This window comes from Syngnathus leptorhynchus, chromosome 8, assembly GCF_054491065.1.
Source record: "Syngnathus leptorhynchus isolate UIUO chromosome 8, UIUO_Slep, whole genome shotgun sequence".
In the NCBI taxonomy this organism is placed as follows: domain Eukaryota; kingdom Metazoa; phylum Chordata; class Actinopteri; order Syngnathiformes; family Syngnathidae; genus Syngnathus; species Syngnathus leptorhynchus.
The window spans coordinates 7,906,268-7,930,497 of NC_141202.1; the positions used below are offsets into that span (position 1 = coordinate 7,906,268).

The window sequence follows — 24,230 nt, forward strand, 5'->3', positions numbered from 1 at the left end:
ATTGAAACAAGAAAACTAGTGACGTTAGGAAACTTTTGCATATTTCTGTACATACAGCATGTGAGATCAATAACTAAGAGTCAAAACAATCAAATGCGGTTGTATTCCAAATGTACTGATGGGCAAGGCTTTTATTAGCTGTTGGTTTATTTTTTTTCCGTGAGACACAATGCACTATAATAACTAACTAGTGGTCCCTATTTGAGTCAATCCACTCATTTCATTAGAAAAAACCTCATGACACAAGACCAAAATATATGTCAAAAAAAGTAAGAATACTCAAATAATGATTATCTTGTATCCACTTAGAAATTGAATTCCTCATATCTGGACCTGTTCAGTTGAGCACAAAGCTGATATACTTGCAGGCAACCTTGACTTATTCCGTTGTAATGTAATGGCTGGCTACAGAGTTAATGTAGAATTTAATATCTAATGGAAGAGCATTATGTAGTCACTGCATGGATAGATGGACAAAGGTATATTTGAAATGAAATAAATTAGATGTTTGGGACAAATTACCGGTCAGTGGAATCCAGCAGTCCCACAGATGGGTCATGCTTGTGTGCCACAGTACGCTGGTTAAGAATTACTAAACTCAACAATACATTATTTGAGCTCTAATTCTTCTGGCATTACTATTGGGGAGAAAATCGCAAGTAAAGCCTAATGTTCATGTACGAGCCAGAGCTGTTCCCAATCTTATCTCAGCAAACACACACCCAGTTTCTTTACTCTGTCGATGGCTTCCAGCAAAACAAGCTCTGTGGGTGCTCGGGTTCCAAGAGTTGGTCCCCCCTTGTATATTTTTGTGATAGGATACTAATTTATTCTCAGAGGCTCCAAATAGCAGTAGCATGACACCAACTTTTACATCTGGCATTGGAAACCAAACTAAACGGCGCCAACTTACAGTTCCCAGCCAACAGGCAGGGAGAAGGTTGGTGGGAGTAACTGAAGCAGCTACAATATATTGTATTCTTCCATGACTCCCTTGGTTCTGATTACCACTTGTTCTATTTGCTCCTCGTGCTACAAATAGGGTGTTGGCCCATTGAGACGCGGGACGTGATAACTCAATTGTGTTGAGATGAGAATGAGCACGAGGTGGGGTTTTGTTATGGTTGTGTCTTTAGTTATACAAAAAATTGTAAATTTATAACAATGCAGAGGGAGTGGATACCATTCCTAGCCAATACCCCCAATAACCGGCCATGACCGGCTGCAAGCTCAAATAATAAGAAAAAAAAGGTGGGTTGCATTAGGAAGGGCATTCGGTGCCAAACCAATAATGCGAGTGACTCGTTTTGCTGATCTCTGATTGGACAAGCCGAAACACACAACAACATAGCAATCTTTGGACAGTGTTGTGTACGGTATTATAGGCGAGTGAATTAAACAGTAGTGAAGGTTACTGTTACATCATGACGTAGTAAAACAAAAACTAGGTGTATGACCATTAAACCTAATTTTACATGCGCAAATGCTCCAGGTACAATTGCGTTTTATGCAGTGTGCACACGTCCGCAAATGAAGTCAGGATCATGTGTGTTTTAGTTGGCTCCAGGATGTGAAGAGTGTGATTTCCTATGAGGTTCAAATCAAAAACTAAGACATGAGTCTGTGTTTGATTTACCCTTGTTTCTTCACTTGATCCTCGAGGCTCAAGCTTGATGACAATGGTCTGTGTTCAGTTAACCATGGTCAACATAAGGAAGATATACAATGATCACTTACTGTCCCATTTATAAAAAGATCGTTTTGAAACACTTGACAGAGGCCGATTCCAGCGCTGCTATGGACAAAAGAAGGGATGAGGACTTATATCGAGGAACTATAGTTCGTCCTCACTTTGGGGTGCTCAATGAATCCCTGGAGCTGACTCCCTTGCATGCTCACTTAATCAAATCCATATTTCATCATGTCAAGTGAAGTGTGTGTGCGTGCGTGCGTGCGTGCGTGTGCGTGTGTGTGTGTGTGAGGGGGGGGTAATTTTTCCTCATGGGGATAACTAGTCTATTCAGCAACAATTATTTCCCTGAGTGAGTTAGCATCTGAAATCTGTTGATAAGGTGGACTTATTAGACAAACCAAAGCAAATCTTAATATCTTAAAAATAAAAATAAAACTTTGCTAAGCAATGCGAGGAATTAACGTAGATGTCATTGTTTTAATCGCTAAAGTCACAATTTTTTTTTTAAATGAATGAATGAATGAATGAATGAATGAATGAATGAATGAAAGAAAGAACAAACGACCAAATGAACGAATGAATATGAGAACACATCTCACTCACCAGGTAAATTTGTTCCAGGTTCTCTGGCATGACAGCTTCCCTCTTCTCGTTCTCCTTCTTTAGGCCCTCCTATTTCCCCATAGTAGAGTGCAACAATCAGTTGCAAAATGCGGATAAACATGGGGAGTTGCTGATCCGTAATTGACAATTTCAGGCTATCCACCATGGTTTGGATCTGAGACATAGGAAAGACATAATAAATAAATAAAAATTTAATTGATGTCTTATTAGATTTCCTGCCATTGCAGCATGTGGCACAATGGGAGATAAAATGAACTTGTAGTTTTCAGAAATGGTGATCTTTGTTTATTTTTTGACTTACTTTAATTATAGCGGGGATCTTAGAATTGATGTTGTCGTAACTAAAATGAAGCCGCGTTCGAAAGGAGCATTTGTACAGCAGTGGGTCTTGGTAGAACTCAATCTTGCCACTTGCATTCCGTTTGTCCAAGCACACAGTACAATCAGAAAAGTTGATCACTTTCCGAAGAACGAGTTCCGGGGCTGTAGAAAGAGTACAATTACATTATATTGATCTCAGAGCCAACTCTCCCATTCACAGAAATTGTAAATGATTATCAAAACTGTCTGACATTGATAACACTATTTTAAACTGGCAGGAGAAAAAACATATTTCAACATTTAGCTTGAAAAAACAAAAACCCACATGTTTGACTTAAATCCTCCATACATAATGATTTTGAATGGTGTATTATAGGTTCTTGTGTTTGCCACAACAAATGTTGCCGTTCTTACCTGTGACATCCATGAAGGCCCTTTCCCACTCATCATCCACAGTGTAGCACTCGGCTGAAGTAATGTTGACGGACAACACAATGTCATCCTCAACGTATTTTAATATCAAGTTGTTGACCAAAACATTGACATTATTCACCACACGTCTGATGAGGCTCTGCACATAACCTAGAACACAAAACAAGCATACGATTAAGAAACATATAAAACAGACGAGTACAACACGTGAGACAAGGCAACCTTTCTAGTTCATTGCTAAATTATTTGAAGAGTTAAATACTACCTTTTTTTTGTGTCAACTAGTTCTATTAAAGTGATCTTGTCCGATCGTTCGTTTTCAGTTTTACGCATTTACACTGTATCATCTGTTGGTGTTTAGTGTTATAAACTGCACACCTTACGGGCTGAATTACCGTAAAGGTTTATGTGAGCAAAAAGGGGAATAAATTTGGTTACACACACAGCCAGGATTGCACCTGTCAAATAAATAGAGCTGGCTGATTTTGCGTCTTTAAATAGAGCATCTGAAAGGCAGGTCCAAAAAAAAAAAAAACGTGATGTCATCTTACCACAGGCAATAAGAGAGGCAAGGTAATGAAAACTTTTCCCTTCATGTAAACATTTTTAAAAAGCCAACAAAAATGATCGTGACACATAATCTATTCAGCAACAGAGTTTTGGAGCTTCTGAATGATGTAAGGCCTTTCACATGAAGTCACATCACCTTTGGAAAAAGAACGAGCACCTACCTGGTTGCACTTCCATTGCCACACACTGCAGTTTAATAAATAAAGCTTGGCTCATAATTTCTGGCTTCCCCAGAATTTTTACAGAGATTGATTTATTTTGTGTCATTCACTAACACTTTAAACTTCATTTTACACTTGTGGCACTATCCCAAATTTCCCATAGTAAAAGGCAGGGCTACCTTAAGTGCTTCAAATACTGCAAAAAGAATACTCCAAACCATCGAAGCGGTGCCGTCATTTATTTCTCCAATGCGCTGTTCAACAAAGTCACGGCATAGTAAAACATACTGTACAAACATCTTGAGTTTTCACTTAATTTCCAAAACCAAATGTTTATCTTCCTGTATTTTCATAAATACTCTAAAGAGTAACAGACCCAATAACGAAGCAGCACTAAATGATGCTGTTGATGAAATTAAATCAAATAAATTAGCAAGGTGTTCTGCTGTGCCTGACTGGACATGAAAAATTGCAAGTGGTGAGGCTGACATAAACACAGCTACAAATGCAACGCGTGTTTGTCACACAGGTGCCTGGCTTTGCAAGCATGTGCCTGCCAAAGTTTGTGTGTGTTCTGGCTTCTGCAGCATGTATGAGTGTGGCTGTGGTTCTGAGGTCGGTTAGAAAGCTGCTGTTGCATCAGCAGCATGGACATTAAACCAGCAATGTTATTTCCCTTTCTGGATCTAATTTGTCCACTGCTGGGATGTTTCACTTGTACTTATTCTTGCCTCACACAAAGACGCTCTATGAACTATCACACTCGTGTGACCTTCTGTAAACAATTGACATAGCCAGCGCGTATCGTACAGCCAAAAACATAAGCTGTTCAAAAATGTTCACCCACATCACAAAAGAGGAAAGAGTGGGCTTGTGGGAATGCAAAACATTTTGTGACTTTAATGTTCTACATGCGGGGCAAGTCTATTAACTCCAACCAACACAACCCTATTAAATCTTGGATTTTTGTGAAAACAAATGTACTTTTGACTCTCTGAAAAGGATCACCAATAAAGCGAGAAAACCTTGATTGGGTAATTGTAACAAAGTAATCAGAGTATGTATTTTATAGACATATTTTATTCCTTCATGTAAGCAGCCTTTTCTTCTAAGAGAGGGAAATAGATACCTCAAACCCAAAAATGCTTAGTATATTACTTGTCTAGTACAGAGGTAAGCCGTACATGTAAAAAGCGCATGGGTGGGATATTCGGTATCCTTAAGTAGCATTTGCCAGTAATACCAGAACAGCTGCCGTATTTATTCTCTTTGGAGAGGCCCCAGTACCACGACAGCAGTAGCACTGGACCGTGGATTTATCTCAGGAGTGTGTTTGCACTGCAGCCCAGGCAAAGCTCAATCTCCTCCAATCACGCACATAATTACACAATCATGCATGCACAATTCTTGACACACTCAAGGAGTAGTAGAGGCACAACAAATGTGGAACATTTACGAGTGGGCACCACACTCACACTACGCAAGAGTTAAAGCCAGTATTTTAAAAAAATGCAATTCATAAGAACTGGAAAAGATCCTTACAAAGTGGAAAACAATCAATTTTCGGACTATAAATAACACTTTTTTTTCCGTAGATTAGCTTTTCTGCAAAGTCAGGTGCGACTTTCATATATTGAAATTAGATCTGGGACTGGTTCCCAAAATTCCCGTTTCCTAATCATGTTGACTTTTTGTCATGGTATTTGTTATTTTATGACGAATAAAGCTGTCATTCACACACACTTGTTATCTACGCGATATTGGACATAATCTGGCAATCAAGGGCTAGCGGCGATTGGGGTTAGCCTCAACCCGTAAACTTTCAGCTCACACCAGACTGGTCTAGCTTCAACTACCCATGACTGAGTACTACGTCATTGGAAACGCCAGCAGAAGAACTCCCCATCTATATTTCAAAGAATTGCAATTATCTACCAAGTAGTTTTGCATTTTCTCAATGTATTCAATGTTTTGTTTAATATCTGGAATAGTGATCTAAGGACCTGGTATTTCTGTCCTAGTGCGGTTACCCAAAAGCTGTGTTCCAGGGCCTAATGGCAAGTGTTTCCGTTAGTAAGCACTTATATGGGAGCTTCACATCCCAAGTTAAATGCCAAGCACTGGATGGAGTTGTGCACTACCACTATTACTGGACTGTAGTTGGTTGGCCCATTGATGAAAAAGTGCGGTGGGATTTTCTCTCCCTCACACCTACCTCAGAGCTCAGCTAAATGCATGCCCAAGGGGAGAATCTGAGGTAAGGCACCTTGCTTTAACAGCTGGGGAGAGATATTATCTAATAACATCAGGCATGGAAATGGATCCTCCCCAGATACAACCAACTAGGACTTAATATAAGTTCATATATTCATGCACGCTGAGTTTCGTATAACTTGGGTGTTACACTGTGACCTACTCTGTAAGATGAATACCCCTTCCTTTCCGTTCTTCTTTCTTTCTTCTTCTACACCCCCCCAAAAAACGTTTTTCCAATTATTGAAAAAAATCAAAACAACATGAATTGTTTAATAGAAATGTATATACTTGTGAATTAATATAAAAGGCTAACAAGGTTCAATGGTTCCCACCAGGTTTACATGTATGTATCATTAAAGCTCCAATGATTTATTATTATTTTAATAATAAACTATTCTGATGAGTGTTTATTTAGATCAATTAATGACTTGATGATTAAAAAAATGCAAAAAACGAATATTTTATTTTGACAGTGCAGAAAACGTCTGTAATGCGCAGCGGGGAGAGTCACTACATTGCACATACTAGGCTGGTATCGAGTTGACTGCAGGCTGCAAATTACAAGCTACGAGTGATCGTTTCTTGTGATTGGCAATGAAAGGCACGTACCTTTCTTCAAAAGCCGGCCAATTACTATCGGTGGACAATCACGATCGGTTGACGAGTTCAGTGACCTACTTGTTGAAAAAATCTGCATTTCTTCAATGTCAGTGTATTTATTTATTACAGTATAATTTAGCAGACAATCACCCAAATGGGTCGCTTTTATTTTTGGTGTTATTTGTCATCTTTTCAAAACAAACATAACATAACGAAAATACACGAAACCAAAGTCTCTTTGAAACCAAATTAAACCAAAAAGTGACTTCAGTGGACCCTTACACCCCTAAGGAATAGGTGCCTAGTCTGTGTCCCTGTCCTCCCCCATAGCCTTCATTGGCAGTCATTCAAAAAGATGGAAGGCAGTGTTGCTATACTGGCCCCTGGGCCATCAGTCACCTGGGGGTAGGTCTGGGTCACTGGGGGCAGCCTGTTGGAGTCGGCGGGGCTTGCCTACAGCCTTGGAACTCTCTGACATACTGCGACTCGTGGAGCTGGACTCACTATCATGGTCATCCTGAAAAACAAAACAAAAAAAGCTTATATAAAAATGGACACTGACATGACTGAGTTGTGATAAAATAACAATTCCGTACTGACCAATTATTCTGATTATGTTATTATTCTGTCATTGTGTTCATTCGGCTTAAAGTAACAACAACAGTCCCAGCAAATATGTGTTGTGTGAGATTCATTTAGCTGGCAGAAAGCAAGCGGCACTGTTTCTGAGTGTTTCTTGAGGTCCCAAACAGACATTACTCCCACTACAGGCTCTACAAATAAACAGTGAGCCTTGGATGAGTCAGGGTCTTTCCTCTGCAGCACAATACATCACCTCTGAATGAATGCAAGTCAGGAATGCATTCGCAACACGGAGGCATGTATTAGTACCAATAAGGAATTAATTTAAACAGCACCTTTCGAAACATTGCTGCAAGGTGCTTAGTATAATTGAAAACATGAAAAACACGAAGACAAAATAGATTTTCCATTTCACTAGTTATATTTACTTTGTAGTACAGTACATTCATCACACTACATAGAACACTTGCACAAACATGCAGGACGAGAAACATTTGAAAGAGTGACTGGCAAGTTCAACGGTCCTGTGAGCGACTTGGGAATTTTGTATCTTGCTTAAGGGCAACCCCACGGTGCTCAGGAAACCTCCACGCTAAGCACATTGTTTTGCTTTTGGGAGTGTTTTGTTATAGGTTGTCTAGAAAAGTATATCTTAATAAATGTTTAACGTTTAACAAATTTGGTTTAAAAAGATGGCAGTTATGAATATGTAAACTTGCCGATGTGTGACACCATCAGAATCATATAACACAGAACACACAAGGATTATTGAAGGCTAAACTCTCCAGACACAAAAGGTTGACTTGAAGAAATACCTCATAATTTGATTCATGTAAACGTGCTGCAACAAGGTAGGGAGGATTAAAAAAATAATAATAATTATCTTGAAAAGGCTTAGGATAAAACATTTAAACAATTGTAAAATCTGAGACGTTGGCAAAAGCTTGGTGGGCTGCGTGAGATAAGCACGGTGTATGAATTTGAAAGGTAACTGGAGCACTGTAACTGTTTAACAGCCAACCTAGGTGGTAAAATGGTCAACACAAAGAAAAGCCGCATTCACATGAAGGTCACTGTGGCCTTCAAAGTCTGCCTTTATGCAAACTACTATGCAAGAAATTTTAAAATGCCATAGAAATTTGTTTGCGCTTGAAATTGAACCAGGGTGATGTACACAAAAGTGCAAATAAATAAATTTTAAAAACAAGCACGAGCCAGGTTGAATTTTATGCAGTTGCAAATAGTATTTACAACCAACAAACCAACTAGCTGTTTAAGGTTTAAAAGTAGACTCGTTTCAACAACTCAAACGAAGAAAAAAAAAAGGGTTGGGCGCAATTAACCACTTAGTATCATTTCAGGCAGTAAACTATTCTCAAGAGGCTCAAAACACTTTTTTTTAACATAATGTGGCCTCAGTGGCAGTCTGACAAATGGATCACTCGAGGTTACCATACAAGGGCACTAAGTGAGGAACAAGGGCTGTAGGAACACAGGAAGCACATAATGGTGACTGAGGCTGGACAAGCACTGCCTGAAGACAAGTCAGTTCAAAAGTGAAACAAAATATTGTACAGAAAAAAAGCAAGGAGGGAAAAAAAGATGCATAGGATTTAGCTGTGAAAGTGGCATTGCCTATAAGCAAGGGGGGGGTATCCCCGAGCAGGAGTGTAAGTGGGCACCAGTTGAGGTTAAGGCCACAGGGAGGCCACTGCAGACATATGGCTGAGTGAGAGACCCAGACGCAATGTTTTAAACATGTCTGAAGGGTTGACCCTCATCTGAAAATGTGTTAAACCCCGCTGCCAGCGCTGGTTATCAGAAAGATTGTCTTTATAGATAGTGTCATACGTTTCTTTGTATAAACATACAACCGGTGAGACAGCGGTTCTAGAAATATCTAACCTTTGTTGCCTCTCATCATTTTGTATTACTACACAATATTTGCTACATGCTACATTTGTACATTGTCAAATGTTTCCTGCACTCAATGAAAGACCAGAGCAGATTTTTTTTTTTTTTTTTTTTTTTTTTTTTATCTGTGGCTGCAAACCAAACCCAAATAGGTTTTTTTTTTTTTCTTATAACAGACTTCTTGGCCATAAACAGTATTATCAAATTGAGATTCAGACAACTTTATGAGTCATTTGCAGATTCCCGGTTTAAATGTATATTCAGCCACAACTAACACTTTAGCTCATAGAAAACTTGGAATTAGGCTATGAAGCAGGTTGCGCAAAATAAATAAAGCAATAAGATAAAAGCAATGTACCGCAATAAAACCGCACATATAAAACAACAAGTCACAGGATGAGTAAAAGAAAAGCAATTCATTTAAAACGAGACCAGTCAGTACAAAGCAAACACTCTGACTGTTACTGTTGTTTTTCCACTGCGAGTCACGAGCAAACTCATGCTGACATCAAAGTGGCAGGCCTGGGGATTGGAGGCCAAGCGGTTAAGGGCAAACGTCTTGGCATGATAAAATAAATGAAGGAAACCCCATAGGTCTTTATCAAAGACAGAACCCCGCTCACAACTGACATATAGAGGCCCCATCTTTCATGTCAGGGTCAACAAAACTTTCTCTCAGGGTATTGACCCTACTGTGTTTTATTGTTCTGCCAATATATTTCAGGCTTGTTTTATAAGACAATAGCATATATGATCTCACAATGAAAAAAATATTTGTGTAGGGGTGTGTATGAGGTTCACACGCTCAACAGTCAACAAATGAACATCCATTCACCCAATTGAGAAACTGCTTACTCGGTTAAGGTTTACAGGGAATTAGAACCGATCCCATCAGAATTAGGGTAGAGAAATGACTGATGATCCCTGATGGGACAAACCAAAAGTCACCCCAACAGCATCATGTGGACAGTAGTGCCAGTCAATCATAGGGCACAAATGGAGATAAAGAATCATCTCACCCTCTGAGTAGGAACTGAACCAAAGTTGCATTTATTTTTACAATATAGTTACTGATTAGGTGCATTAATGAACCAGCGTGCAACATGTATGTTGTGTGCCAAAAAAAGGGGTTTCATAAGGTTTTTATCAGCAAAAATAATAATTTACATTTGGGTAAATGCAAGGTCAATTATTCAGTCATTTATAACGAATGCAAAAGACACAGTCAGTCAGATATCTAAGTATTTGAACTGCCTTGTATCTACGCTTGCTTAAACACGAACAACATACACTCTCAGAAAATGGTTTGCAGCTGGCTCAAAAAAAAAAAAAAGACTGTGATTGTTTCAGTAATGTCGGTAATGTAATGTCAGTATGTGGACACTTTTTCTCCACTTCTCTTGGGCCTTTTAGAGCGGCTTAACCCATTGACAACAAACCCACTGGAATGCAAGTGGAGTGAAACAGAGCTCATCGCATTTGAATCAAATTACACTTTTTTAATGTTCCTTGGCTTCAAACTCATCGGTAAGATTAACCCCCACAAAAAAGCCACTAATGGGTTTTTAATGAAACCGTTACGAAGTCTGATAGTCATTATAAAACAATTAAAGATATGTGTTTAATTTACTCGTTCATACATATTTGGGAAAAGAAAGACCACTGTCAGCTAAAGTGGTAAAGAAACATTAGTTTATTTTCTGTCCATGGGGTATTAAAAAAACAAGGGCTGTAGAAGAGACTTACGATTCATTTTTTATAATTCAAAACAGTTGTCAGGTGTCAACTATCCCAATGAATAAAAATTCTAGCACAGTGAACACCCCCTATTTTGTGTCTTGTTGAAATTAGGCTGTTGTGTGTGTGTGTGGGGGGGGGGGGGGGGGGTCCCAAGTTAACCAAGCCAATGTTAACCTGGCCCCATATGATGAGTGTGGACTTTATGGGTGGGGCTGCATGTTTAGCCCTAAGTCAAAAAAGTGTGAGCACAAAAACACACGCAAGCCCTGACAAAGACGGCAAAGTGTTTTCCGACTCAGCATTTCCTCACCAAGGCACTGACTCCAATAAATTCCCAGTGGCTAGCTCAGAGAGCCAGTCTCACAAATAAGCAGTTGACAAAAGATTGTTTGGTAGAATTTGATGGTTGGACAGGGTTAGGGTTAGGGTGCCGACAATTACATACACAAGGAATTAAAAAGTATGTCTCATCGTATCTACCATTTCAAATCATTCATCTTCTTCTCACGAGGATACCATCTTAAATTCAAACATAATTTTCCTTGTTCAAGACAAAATAGGTAACCAAGGAACAAACGATGGAAATTGTTGTGAAGAGGCCAAGAAGTCAACAATTACGAGAAAGTGAAAGGGAGGCATAGAAGGAGACTCGATAGAAATAAAACAGGAGATTTTTTTTCAGATTTAGATCTAAGGAGTTCTGGTCTGTCAGATGTCTCCATCAACTAACCACAAGGCCGGGCTGAGCATGAGAGGCATGCCGCTTGCGCCAGCACTACCACCCCTTAATGCTGATTACTGCAATGTGTTATATACAGTAGTACTGTATAACACTCCATACGGACCCTTGACATATACACAGACACATACATCTTTGTCAAATCAACCACAATCCGCAATAGGAAATTCCAAAATGTCGGGCAACTTGATTTCTAATCCAAATAACAACAAAGTTCCATACCACGTGTAAATCAAACACATACTTTGCCCAATCAAAGGAAATCCAAAATATTTATGACTAACGATGATTTAAAACACACTATATACAACAGTATATTCACAACAGTGGTGGTCGCTCTTTCTTGCATTCAGTCGTTATTGTATACACTGCTTTAGGCACATAATAAAAGGCATAAGCATTTCTTGAGTAACACATCGAGCGCCAAGAACAATACAAGCAGTGGCCGAGGCTACTTTGACAGCTTAATTGCACATGTGAGGTACAGCTGGAAGGCAGGCACGGCAAAGTCCTAAGTGTTCTTGGAGAATTTTAAAGTTCTAAACCCAGCAAATCAAACAAAAAGAAACGGGAGAAGACTTTTCATCCGAGCTGATAAACATCAATGCCAAATTGCTAGAGGATTGAGCATGCGAGTGGGATGGATAAGGCGCCACGTTCACATAGCTTTCACACACCGGGTTCTAATACAACTGACGTATTGTTAAAAGTATTGAATTGACTTCACAAATGGAAAACTGTCATACTTGGTAAACAGAACATTTCAATTGTGTCCTTGAAACATGTTAAATCTGTAAACCAGTCATTGTCTAACGTGGCTTAGTCTCTTACAAGTAACTACATACAAGTCCTTTTATAGGGCTTTAAAAAGCATTTCAGCATATTTGAAAAGAACCTGTTGTAACTCCAGAGAAGGCAACCTGAATTCAAAATTCTCCATATGTGCATGGGCCTGGCAAGCAAGTAATTGGCTCCACTGAGGAATTGCTACAGTCCGGAAGGGCTGAAAGCAAGGATTAAGCAGAGCAGTGGCAGCATCCTGTCCAGAGTGTATTGATCACCACTTGACTCAATGGATAGAAGAAGCCGCAGGCCTTCATTTTTTTCCTCTGGCTGCTTTCCTGTGTCTAAGGAGCAACAGTAACATCATCCCACCAGGAACCCAAAACTTCATTAAACCTCAAAGACAAGACAAAGCAGTGTTGCACCAGAATTAGCTGATTCAAAGGTAATGGCGGCTAAGTACGATGTTTTCTGGTAGAATGACGTGCCGCCTTACATTCATGAATGACAACATATGCTTTAAATCTGCGTGGAATGCCAACCTGCTCCGAGCATTGGGTCACTCTGGAGTTGTTACAACTTAAATCAGGGAGAAACTGATAAAGCACAATTGATTATGTTTTCTAAACTGTTACATTCCTGCCAGAAATCATTTGTTTGACTTGTACTCGTTCCAAGTCAAATAATAAGTGACAGAACTATGAGCATTATTAACACATTAAATCCAAGGTTAGATAAAGGTGATATCATTCTCAAAGGCAGTCTTGTGAAAACCCTCCACATTTGTTTTTATTCGATTTTGGCATGCCTAAACAAAAACACAAAAACTGTTCGTCAGTCTGTCTCCCTGTTCGTCTGTGTCTATCTATTTAATCACAAGCGGTTGAATTATAGGAAAGCTTCAAAGCTCCGTTTTCTCGGCTTCTGACTCCTCTTCCCTGAAGACAAAGCCGAGCTTAACTGATGCTCAGATGGATTTATAGTGCAATCTTTGCAAGCCATTTGTTGCCTGAAAGCAGGAGAATCAAAGACTAGATTTCCGGATGGTAACAGGACAGAGATTAACCAGTTTTTGCTCTCTGATTGCAAACTCCCACAGGCTATTTTCTTCTCCTTGTTTCACTTTGTCCTATGTCTTTTATGCTCCTTGTAAGTGGAGATTTACAAGCACAAATAGACTTGGTCCTGTTCTGTCTTGGAAGATGGGTACTTAAAGTGGCAGACCAAAAAGCTATGTTTTGCAATCCTCCCATTGGCATTTTGGAGATCATTGCACTTCCAAAAACAAAACATTAAATATATATGGGGGACAAAAAGGGAGAAAGAAATATAATTCAGGAATGACCAAAAAAAAGTCAAAGTCCCAAAGTCCCAATGATCATCGTCTCACACACATCTGGGTGTGGTGAAATTTGTCCTCTGCATTTAACCCATCCCCATGTGATTTTGATCCATCCCCTGGGGGAGAGGGGAGCAGTGAGCAGCAGCGGTGCCACGCTCAGGAATCATTTGGTGATCTAACCCCCACAATTCCAACCCTTAATGCTGCGTGCCAAGCAGGGAGGCAATGGGTCCCATTTTTATAGTCTTTGGTATGACCCGAAACAGACCCAAATGCAGTAGAATGGATGGGAGCAAAGTAAAATCATGAATGGAAAAAAACATTGAGATACAAACTTACTTGACCCTGAAAAATGTGTAAGTTCAGTAGCTCAGTTGAAAAGCACCTCCGCCTACAATCTCTCCAACCGTCGCATTCAATTTCTACATTTTTCGTCTGCAGTATTTACCTAGTTTATTTTTGTTCTATTTTGATTCAAAGGAATTTAAGAGGTGGATCTCAGAATCACATCATTAGCAATTACACAAGATGGATACTATCTATTATTTATAAAGCTTAAAACACTTTGGAAGGAATTCAACTGAAGAAAAGGTTCTGTAATACCAAGAGCATGTTTCGAGACACCTCCCCTAATCGTCCTGAAGCAGTGCATCAATCAGAGTCTCAACAGCAGTGGCAAATGCACTCAGCAGTGCTAAAACTCCCACACGAGGCAAAGACAGAGCCAAAACCGGAAAAGAGTTACTCAGCAAAGCCTTATCTGTCTTGTAAAGAAATATAGATTGCTTGGGAGTGTTATCACCCACTGCAACCACTGTCAAGCCAGAATCTCTGCTGATAACGCCTCATCCTCTAATATCTGGAGAAGTTTCCCAAGCTGTCGAGAAAAATAAAAATAAAAAAGTGCTAGTATAGTTGCTATGGCGAAACATTGCTAACACTGACCCGCTTTCCAAAAAGGTTTATAATTGTCCATAATGGTTCAAACTGTAAACATAACCCAGACTATGACCCTTTAACAGTTTATCATTAAACTTATCTTGTAACCTTAAAAACTAAAAGTCTTACAGATTATTTTGGGAAAAAAATGTACTAGCCATATCTAACTTGCATGGATGGCAATTGTTTGACTTGGCCTTTCATCAAATATAAAGGAAAATATGACAAGTCAAAATTGTTAGAAGTAAATTGAATGAATGAATGAATGAATGAATGAATGAATGAATGAATGAATGAATGAATTTCCAGCATTATGGCAACCGTGGTCAGGGGGCATCACTGAATAGCTGTTGTACCCGTGAGGCTCTTTCATTTCAAAATAGGCTGTACCATTAATGTTTTCGAGGACGTTTACAGATCAATATGCAACGGAATCATAAATAAGCAGCACCAATGTGTTGAATCAGTCTTTAGTCGGTTCCGATCACTTTTATGGGAGAGAGTTTGAGAAACGTGATTGTTTACACTTTGCTGTGGCTCATGGGAGTCTGCGGGTGGCGAATGATAGCTGCTAAACGCACGAGGCTCTTTCATTTCAAAATAGGCTGCTCCGTTAATGCTTCGAGTAAATTTACGGATCAATATGGAAGGGAAACATAAGTAAGCAGTACCAAGGTGTTGATTGAACTTTAGTCAATTCTGATCACTTTTATAGGAGATAGTTTGAGAAACGCGATTGTTTACTGAGGGCTCATTGGCTAGTGGATGCATACCGCAACCCTAGTCAACCTCAGTTTGATGCAGTATAGCTTCTATTTTATGCGCCTTATAATCTGGTGCGCACTATATATGAAACAATTTCTAAAATAAAAAACTCAATGATGGTGCGCCTTATAATCCAGTGCGCCTAATGGTGCAAAAATACGGTATTGTATATCCACATATACAAAAAGGACCTTGGTCGGATATGAAAAATGATACATTTCACATTGGACTGATTTTTTTACCGTAATTGGGGTCTCTACCAATTTAAGGCAATTTTGCAACTATTTTTTATCTTTTTGAGGCCCCTCATTTAGTAAATACAGTATGACCAATTGGAGTGGGTGATATAGGATCAATTAAAAAGATGCACAATGTTGAGAGATTTTTGAGATACTTTTTGTAGCATGGGCACCAGGGTGTAAATGTGCATATATATTCTAATAAAGAACCTGCAACAGACAAAACTGGAATACAATATCTTCATTTGGCATATGGAGAAAGCAATTGTCCGAATAAGGCTCAGAATGTGCCGTACATTGAAAGAAAAAGAGTCTTGCTACGAGCAACAAACCTGGTCTCCATCCCTCAGCTTTAGAATGCACTCCATGGTGTTGATGGTGATGACGACAGGCTCAGAACCAAGCTTGGTCCAGGGAACATGAATACGCAGCTCATGGATATGACCGCTCATGAATGTAAAAGGAAGCTTCAATTCCTATAAATGACAAATACAGTAGATTTGTAAAAACAAGGGATGGGTGAAATTATCGATTTATCAGTACATTTCAATAGTTCCCCTTACAATTCAATATCGATTCAGAAAATCCACTGAATTGATTCACCTCCGAGTCAGTGGAGGACACTTTGCGTGTGATTCATGTTGTGTGGACGGACACAGCGTTTAACCAAACAACAACATGGCGACAAAAGCAAACGGTAGTTGCCTGAAGCGAGCGCCTTCTATTTGGCAATTCATTGTTTAGGGTCATTTTGGACTACCCTGTAAATTTGCTTGCAAACTGCGGCAAGCCTTGATAACGGCCTCGCAGGTTGCATCCATACGCAAGAACCTTTGCCCGTACAGTGTCATGGAAAACCAGCGTCCGAGAGTAGAGAAATTGATGTGCTTTTTCACAATTTGGAATCCTCATTTTATATTGTTAGCATTAAAATTTACAAGGATTATTAACAATATTCTTTAGGATGTATTGAATTTACAACACATCTTTCTTTTCATTTTATTGTCATTTTGATGAAGTACCTATCAATCCAATACGTGTAGCCTTTGGAATGAAAATAGGCTCAAGACAGCAGAGGTCACATACTAAAAAACGTACCTGTTCGAGCACATCCAGCTTCAGATCTAACTTGCTGAGCACGACATCCCCTCCCCAGAGAGACAGCTGCAGGTCAGATGGCTTCAGATTCTTTATGTATTTGTTCACATAGCTCATCAGGAGCGGTGTGACATAGGACTCCAACATCTTGTCCCTCCTCTGTAAACCATTTGTTAAAGAAAGGACAACACTTTTATTTGAAGCATTGCTACTTTTAAATCTCATGTGTTTTATTGCAAAGGCCTGATGATTACTCACCAACTGATACACAAATCCTACAAGGGCCAGCTGATAACTACTCACATACACAAAATAGCCATCATGTTTATATGTAGGTTTTGCTCAATGTCACTGCTGTTCTATCAAGGGGGTGTTATATTTCTGTAACAAAACGGTTGCAATATAGTACCTATAGGAATTCAATGACTTAAAAGTTGCACTTGTGTGGACTGTGCAAACATAAGTGCAGAGACTTCAAGTGCATGCATGACAGCAAAGACAAATCAAGGGCGGAATGTGCAGAGTAGACCCTTTTGCAAAGGTTGCTGTCACTACTTATTTGACCATGTTCAATGCATGAACTTGACAATTTAGTACCAGTGTCAACCTTTTAGCTAACCTGCCTTCACTTTTGCACATGCGACTGGAGTGATCCCGATCCACTGTCATCGACAGCGCGTTTTAAAGGTGCACGCAAACGCGTGTGCAACGGCATTTGTTCCAAAATGGTGCAGTAGGGTCTGACAGAAAACTTACTTTTATGTGATTAGCCTAGCTTTGAACTGTCATCACTGGAAGTGATCAACGCCGCTGATGCGAAGCAGAGTAGCTATGCTTCGTTTCGGGCAGACATGCATTATAACAAAAAAAACATGCGTGACCCTATCTTGGATTCTCCGGTTATTCTATTTGCACTGAAAATTACGATTGCATTGCAATATCAAACGCTAGCTGCAGCTCTCTGACACTCCGGAGTCAACGTCATCGGTAAACACGATTACAACTTCCGCATGGGTGGTGTTGCCTTTACGTGTCCTGGTAAAACTGAGCTTCTAGTTCTTTACTCACGACTGGTGTCACGGAGTGAGCTGAATTCACTGTATTGTATGTATAATCATGAATTGTATGTATTCATGTAAATCGATGATTTGGGATTTACAACTGAATATTTTATAATCCACCCAAAAAAAAGGCAAGTCTGAGTCATTTAGCCAAGCAACCGGTTTGTGCATTTAAATTTAATTGGGGTTTCAAAACTTTCGCGATAAAATTGAATATTCAAGAAGGGAGGTGTAATCTGACCAAATGGATTCAGATTTAAATTTTACACTTTGGCCTTATTTGAAGCATAAGTGGGAGGAGAGAAAGGACGCCATGCACACAGATTATGCGCATCTCTCTGCAGCTATATTTCTTAATACTGTATTCTTTTTACATGCATAATTGTACCATCATTCATTTCGATTATGGTTTCATCGGTCAGTATTTTTCCGTAATTTATGTCTTGCGGACTTTCTTTGCGTGTGTGCATAGTTTCAGATGGTCGGTGGATTAATAGATGCAAGTTTAAAGAATGCCAACTAATGGCAAAAACCAAATTTAGAATTATTATTTCTGGCACAACTCCGAATCTGCAGTGATTCTCTATATTTGAGGTTGTGAATAAGCACTTCCATTTTAAATAAACTGGAAAATAACGGTAGAAAATGAGTCAATTTCTCAAATTTAAGATTTGTGATTTTCTTATTGATTTCCTTGTGTGTGTTTTTTTTTTTTTTTTTGTCTTTATCTTTACTGAAAGAGGTGGTCATGAACCTATACAGAGCAAGTGTGGAATAGTGGTTATTGCAAATTTACTCCAAACTTATAGACATGTTCCGTCTCTAGCTTGCATTAATACATGCAGGTAATACTATTGTTGTATTCATTTATTTTCATGACAAAATCTTGTTTATCAAGTTTTATTATGGCATTGCCGATGAGCAAATTGAATTATCTGAGAGGCTGTATCAACATCATGAACTGCTGAAACGGACAATTTCAAAGTTTTGTGAGCTGTCTGAATGACAACTGCATGTTGGCCAACATTATTGAAAATATCTGATGTTGACCATGAAGCATTACTGGATAACAATTTAACCATAAAAGTATGCAAAGTCACTGCCATATGTGACAATTAAATGACGTACATATTTAAAATTAACCATTTACTTTTGCTATTTTGCTTTCAGGTTTTTGTCAATCTTGACCTACGTAGACAAAGAGGTGATCAACTGATTCAGCAAATAATAATAACATTTTTTTATTCTCATTTTTATTATTTTGTTATTATTCCAGTAAATGTCATTGTTTTATCAGAACACCGTTTTTATGTTTGATCTAAATAGGACAGCGAGAAACGCGAGCCCTTCTGTGCATCTGGATTGTGAGATGTCCAGCCAGAGCAAAATAACCAAATTTTGCCCTCTGAATGATTTCATCTTGACACGAAACATAAGTGAATTGCTTGTCATATCTAGAAACGCATAATATTCCAACAACTGTGCTCTTTGTATTATTATTATTATTATTATTATTATTATTATTATTATTATTATTATTATTATTATTTAAAAAAATGCACATGAAGGTACGGCATTGCTGGAGATTTTACACTTGGCAAATAGTGACCTACTTGCAGTCAAAGTCAAGTGGATTTCCAGTTATGGGCCCTTGTTAATCCGGCCCATCAAAAAAATAAATTAAAACCAGAAAAAAACCTTCTGTTATTATTTTTTTATTTGTTTGTCGTTGGTGTTTTTGGAGGGTCTATAAAACCGTTCAACGGAAATGTAACATTCAAGCAACTGTACACATTTAGATTTTTTTATGTGGCTGTTGTGCATGCACACACCAAGCCTGAAAGTCAAATAAAGAAGGATGCATGGAGTACCTTATAAAGATAATTGTGTTGTGTTGCTTGTCAGATCCGACGGTGTTGGGGGTTCATATTTAAGATCAATAGCTGGATTCTATCAAACCCATTCTACAACTATATGAACTTTGGCGCACTCACAAGTACTCATGACTTACATGTTTTTATTTATCTTATTTTATTAAAATATAAATAAATAAACCTAGCTGACTTTAATTTATCTCCAAAAGTTTTATTATTTTCTCCATGCATTGGATGCCGCTCTTGCGGTGTTATTCAAATTCCCTTGACGCAAAAATTGCGGTCACGGTGATGAAGTAATTAAGTAATTATTTAATTAATCAAGCTGTCTTCAGCCTGCCCCGTAGCATTCAAAAATATATAAAGATCGACTGCTGTATCCTGACCTATATGCGTCCCATTACTCGGCAAGTCAGTAACATGATCATCTGTAATTTTGATATAAATATGATGGCTTGATCATGCTATGTAACACTTCTGTAGTATTAATACTGTCATAACGAGCTGATTTTTCCTCATAAATGAACCAAGGGCTTTTTTTCTTTTTTTTTTACTGCAAATGCCTATCTGTTGAGCGATATCTGCTCGCTTATACTCCACCCGCTGTGAAACACTATAAACTTTCTGCGGCGGGAGTTGTAAACATATAGCACCTATAAATTCAAAAAACGTTGGTTCATATAAAAATAAAAGCACACAGATATATGTAATGGAAATATTTATTTCTAAAATACAATTCAATTTTTTTTATAACAACTTTGTCATTTGAATGCCAGAAAATACATTTTTATGTACATGGTCTTGATATTTACATGGTGTTGTCCAACATGCTGCGCAATCGATTCATGCGCAATTTGCAATATCCGCGTTTGGATCTTGTCTATGCATTGAAAAAAAATGCTGACTCCTCTTCTCGTGTCCATTTCATCCCCCCCGTTTATTTTGTTTATTTCTGTCCTGACCTAGAAGTCCTGGTGTGGGCTGTGTGTCAAACTGTGCCGTCGCAAGTCACAGTTGCGCCGAAACACCTTTCCGCAGCGGCAACAGCTGTAGGGCTTGATGTCTGTATGGGTGAGAAGGTGAGTTTTCAGGTTACTTCTTTGATTAAAGGTTCTTCCGCATGTGGGGCATTTGTGTGGAGACTCCTGTTTAGATTTAAAGCAAGCAAAGGATTATTCCTTTCAATTATATCGAACTATGATCATAAATATCTTTCCATTGTGCAAACTCTTTTGCAACGTATGCGTTTACACGATTGAGCACAGCAGACTTTTGAACATCCCCACGCATGCAGTTGTTCAAGCATCACATGTGAATTAGCCTATAATCGTAAACAAGCGGCATATAAATATGTTTGTGATATTGCCGTCTCACCTGCATGTGCAAGGTTTTATGGACTGCTAGAGTTCGGGACTGGCAAAATCCCTTCCCGCACTCTTGACATTTGAATGGCTTTTCCTTGGAGTGGATGTATCTGTAAAACAGAAATAATTATATGCACAAGAAGGCAACATTTTGACCGCACATTCATAAAAAAATTAATACAGTGGCCATTCATCATTTGCAAAAGTCTGGATTGTGGGTGCATGACGGAGCTTTGGAGACAGCATGGCTTGTGTCACAATCTCTGACGTTATGCGTGCGTCATGTCATTGTTATTACGGGATAGTAAATATATATAGAGAGTAGCCTACCTGTGATCTCTGAGGTGGTCCTGTCTTCTGAAGGCCTTGTGGCAAATGTCACAGGTGTAGGGTCGCTCGTCCGTGTGGGTCCTTTCGTGGATGAGAAGGTTGTAAGACTTGGTGAAATGCCTGCCGCAGAACTTGCAAATAAATTCCTTTTTAGTCTTGGACGGGAGCCTGCCCCTTGTGGGTTTTCTGTCCGGGGACAGCTTGTTCAGCTCGGTTATGGTTCCCCCGAGTCCCGACGCCAGCTTGGCCAAATCCGCAGCCTTCGGCGGGTCCTCCTGCGTTGCGGCCAGGGCCAGATTGGCGAAGTCGAACCTCGGCCTGTCCTTGCGCAGCGATGGCACGCCGTGCATGACTGAGGCTTGTTTTGGATGGAAGAGGTGCGCGGCGGCGGTGAAGGGCAAAGCCGGGAATGGAATCCTGGGGTCCATCAAGCCCTGGGCGGCTGCCATTTCTGTTATAGTCGATCTCAGTCCTTGGATGTGCGGGTAGCCAAGAGTCCAGTGGTTCATATGCATGGTGTGCACCGCGCTAAGGCCGTATAGTCCTTGCAGCTGGTCGGCCGGGAACGTGTTGACGGCCTGCAGGAAGGAGTAGTTAGTGAGCTGCAGGGGCGGGTGCAGGGGGATCGGAGCGTGCAGAGCTTTGCTCCCCATTGCGGCTCACACTTGCGGAGCGAGAGGGACACGCCGACAACCCCTTGGAAAAGAGAGAACATGTTCACTGTTAGTTGTGTGCGCACAACAGACAATTAATGCTGCTGCAGGAGGAGGCATATTCGTCATTTGGTCCAATCTTACAATGGGAATAAATGGTAAGCAAGCAATATTCTTTCCTCCAATTTAACACACCGAAGCGGGCGTCAGAGAAGAGCGCGCGGAGACTTTTCATCATATTTTCACTTTTATAAGAAATGCTCTCAAAAAATTATCACTGTATGAAGTGATTATTATGGAGTTAAACATAAATGAACATGTAGTTCATTTCTTTGGATTAAAGCGCACGCTAAACGCAAGCTGTTTCCCATTTCAATTCATGGAGCCATATGTTAAAATTGAACGTGATTTATTAACATTATTTGAGGACATATGAGCCATGTTGAAGCATATTAAAATGTTTGATATAGTTATTATAAAGTGGATAGGCTTGTGTTACATTGCTGTAAAGCACGCCTTGTTTATTTAATTGTTTAATAGTTTTTGGGGAGCAATTTATTTCTGTTCCCTCGATTTAACTTCAAGACATTGAGCTACTTTTTTCATTAATTTAAAAAAATAAGACAAATCAAGTGAGCTGCCAACAGTAAATGAACTAAATCGAAGTCCATTTCAGCACAGAGAAGAGCGAGAGCTTGATTACTTCACGATGAAAATCATCCTTAATAGCAGAGAAGCAAAACAAGAAAAATAACCCCTATTTTTGCTCGAAGAGTCTCGTGTTTTGTTTCGAATAATAGTTGTAATCTATTGAAATAAAACGCAAAGTAAATTAAACATTCCTACAATGGGAAACGGTTAAAACGTACAACTTGTAAGCACTATGATTACGTGTTCACATGATGATGATGATGATGATGATGATGAAAAGGCCTGGGTAATTTCACAGATGTTTGAATTCACAGAATTGCTCTTTTGGCCTCATCATGGGTCTCCCCGCTCAGACAGGATGGGGTTAAACATAATGTTGCACAGGTGCAGTTTAAGTCACCATACAGGCACTTGTTCCTCTGCCATAGCCAACTCACGACTTTGATCAACAAGTTCTTCCTAACCTTTGGACTGCATTTACACTTTGAGTCTGCCTGAACGCATGCATGCACGCCCGTATTCCGTGCGTTCATTTTTCCGGACGCTTAAAAAAGTTTACATTGCACGTTTTTTTTTTTGGTGAGCATTAAATTAAAGCAAATTTTAAAAAAGAGTTAAGTTTCACCCACACATTGCTGAACAAAGAGCGTTAATCACGCTTATGGATCGATTGATTGAGTTTATGCAGAGATGACAAGAGCTGCTGCTGGTAGTGCTGCAGCTGCAGGCTCGCTGCTTAATCGCGCCTTCATCAGAAGTATTTGAAGTGACAGAAAAGTTACAAAACAAAGTGCACTTTGAGTGACGCGTGTCAGAATGTAGCCTTCCAAACACATTCTTACCCCAATAAATAGCTGTCAGAATCCTACGGTATGCCAATAATCCACAGTAACTACAGAAGCTGCCGGCTCCAGTACAGCGCCACTAGAAGTTTTCCAAGTTCCAAGTCCATGGAACTTTCACAGCCATGCAGCCAAGTGCGATGCCTCGGACCTGTGCACACTCATGAAGTGTGATCAGTGGGTCTGGAAGACAGGCAAGCAGCACCGTGGGAGTCCCGTTCGCAGCTCAGGCTGCAAGTGTGCGTAATGCGCACCGATTCTTCACTTTTTAGGGCTCCTGCATGGGCTCATTCTGCCCGCCTCCGGCACGCCCCCTCCTTCTCTATCATTAATTCCAATGTTCCTCCTCTGTTTATTTGTGTTTGGATAGCAACTAGAGCCCCACAGCCGAGAGAAGCACCCTTTTAAGCTCAATTTTACCTCGCTTTAATGCACCTTATAGACATAGCAGAGAGGTCATGCTTTTGAAGACATAAAGTGCATGTCGAAAGTCTGATTGTACCCCGAGTCCATGATACCTGCCTTTGGATATGTGACTGACTACCTTACAAGATTTTCTTTAAACCATTAACCGTGCATGCTGCAAGATGAGCCCATTAAATCATTTGTGTCATTTGGGTAAGAATAAAATATTTCATAGGCTACTGATGAAGCTAT

At 39.6% G+C, this 24,230-nt stretch overlaps 2 protein-coding genes across 4 annotated transcripts in view; both read right to left on the reverse strand.

The window, feature by feature from the left end:
• The window catches only part of vps13b (vacuolar protein sorting 13 homolog B), a 211,374-nt gene extending 193,562 nt beyond the window's left edge, over positions 1-17,812 (reverse strand). For both annotated transcript variants that reach the window (XM_085917565.1, XM_085917566.1), the window contains exons 1-7: positions 17,555-17,812; positions 16,799-16,957; positions 16,033-16,176; positions 7,057-7,174; positions 3,053-3,220; positions 2,619-2,800; positions 2,297-2,471 (exon numbers count right to left, since the gene is read on the reverse strand). In XM_085917565.1, the coding sequence (XP_085773691.1) occupies positions 2,297-2,471; positions 2,619-2,800; positions 3,053-3,220; positions 7,057-7,174; positions 16,033-16,176; positions 16,799-16,945 (934 nt within the window). In that variant the 5' untranslated portion in view covers positions 16,946-16,957; positions 17,555-17,812. The remainder of the gene's footprint in view (positions 1-2,296; positions 2,472-2,618; positions 2,801-3,052; positions 3,221-7,056; positions 7,175-16,032; positions 16,177-16,798; positions 16,958-17,554) is intronic.
• A 2,670-nt stretch (positions 17,813-20,482) lies between these two features.
• Positions 20,483-23,788, reverse strand: osr2 (odd-skipped related transciption factor 2). Of its 2 annotated transcripts, none has more exons than XM_085918457.1 (4): positions 23,574-23,788; positions 21,428-22,123; positions 21,108-21,207; positions 20,483-20,796 (listed from the first exon to the last, which is right to left on the reverse strand). In XM_085918457.1, exons 2-4 carry the CDS (start codon positions 22,078-22,080, stop codon positions 20,722-20,724), a joined length of 828 nt encoding a protein of 275 aa, XP_085774583.1. In that variant the 5' UTR covers positions 22,081-22,123; positions 23,574-23,788; the 3' UTR covers positions 20,483-20,721. The 2 variants fall into 2 exon arrangements, with proteins under 2 accessions (XP_085774583.1, XP_085774582.1); XM_085918456.1 differs by having other exon boundaries at positions 20,483-20,878.
• Between the last annotated feature and the right edge of the window lie 442 nt (positions 23,789-24,230).

Excerpts from the sequence above, each read along its gene's own strand:
- osr2 (XM_085918456.1), bottom strand. The coding sequence starts at position 22,080 with ATGGGGAGCAAAGCTCTGCACGCTCCGATCCCCCTGCACCCGCCCCTG. Across the intron at positions 21,208-21,427 it reads GACCACCTCAGAGATCACAG|ATACATCCACTCCAAGGAAA; the intron begins GTAGGCTACTCT and ends TCTGTTTTACAG. Across the intron at positions 20,879-21,107 it reads ATAAAACCTTGCACATGCAG|GAGTCTCCACACAAATGCCC; the intron begins GTGAGACGGCAA and ends AAATCTAAACAG.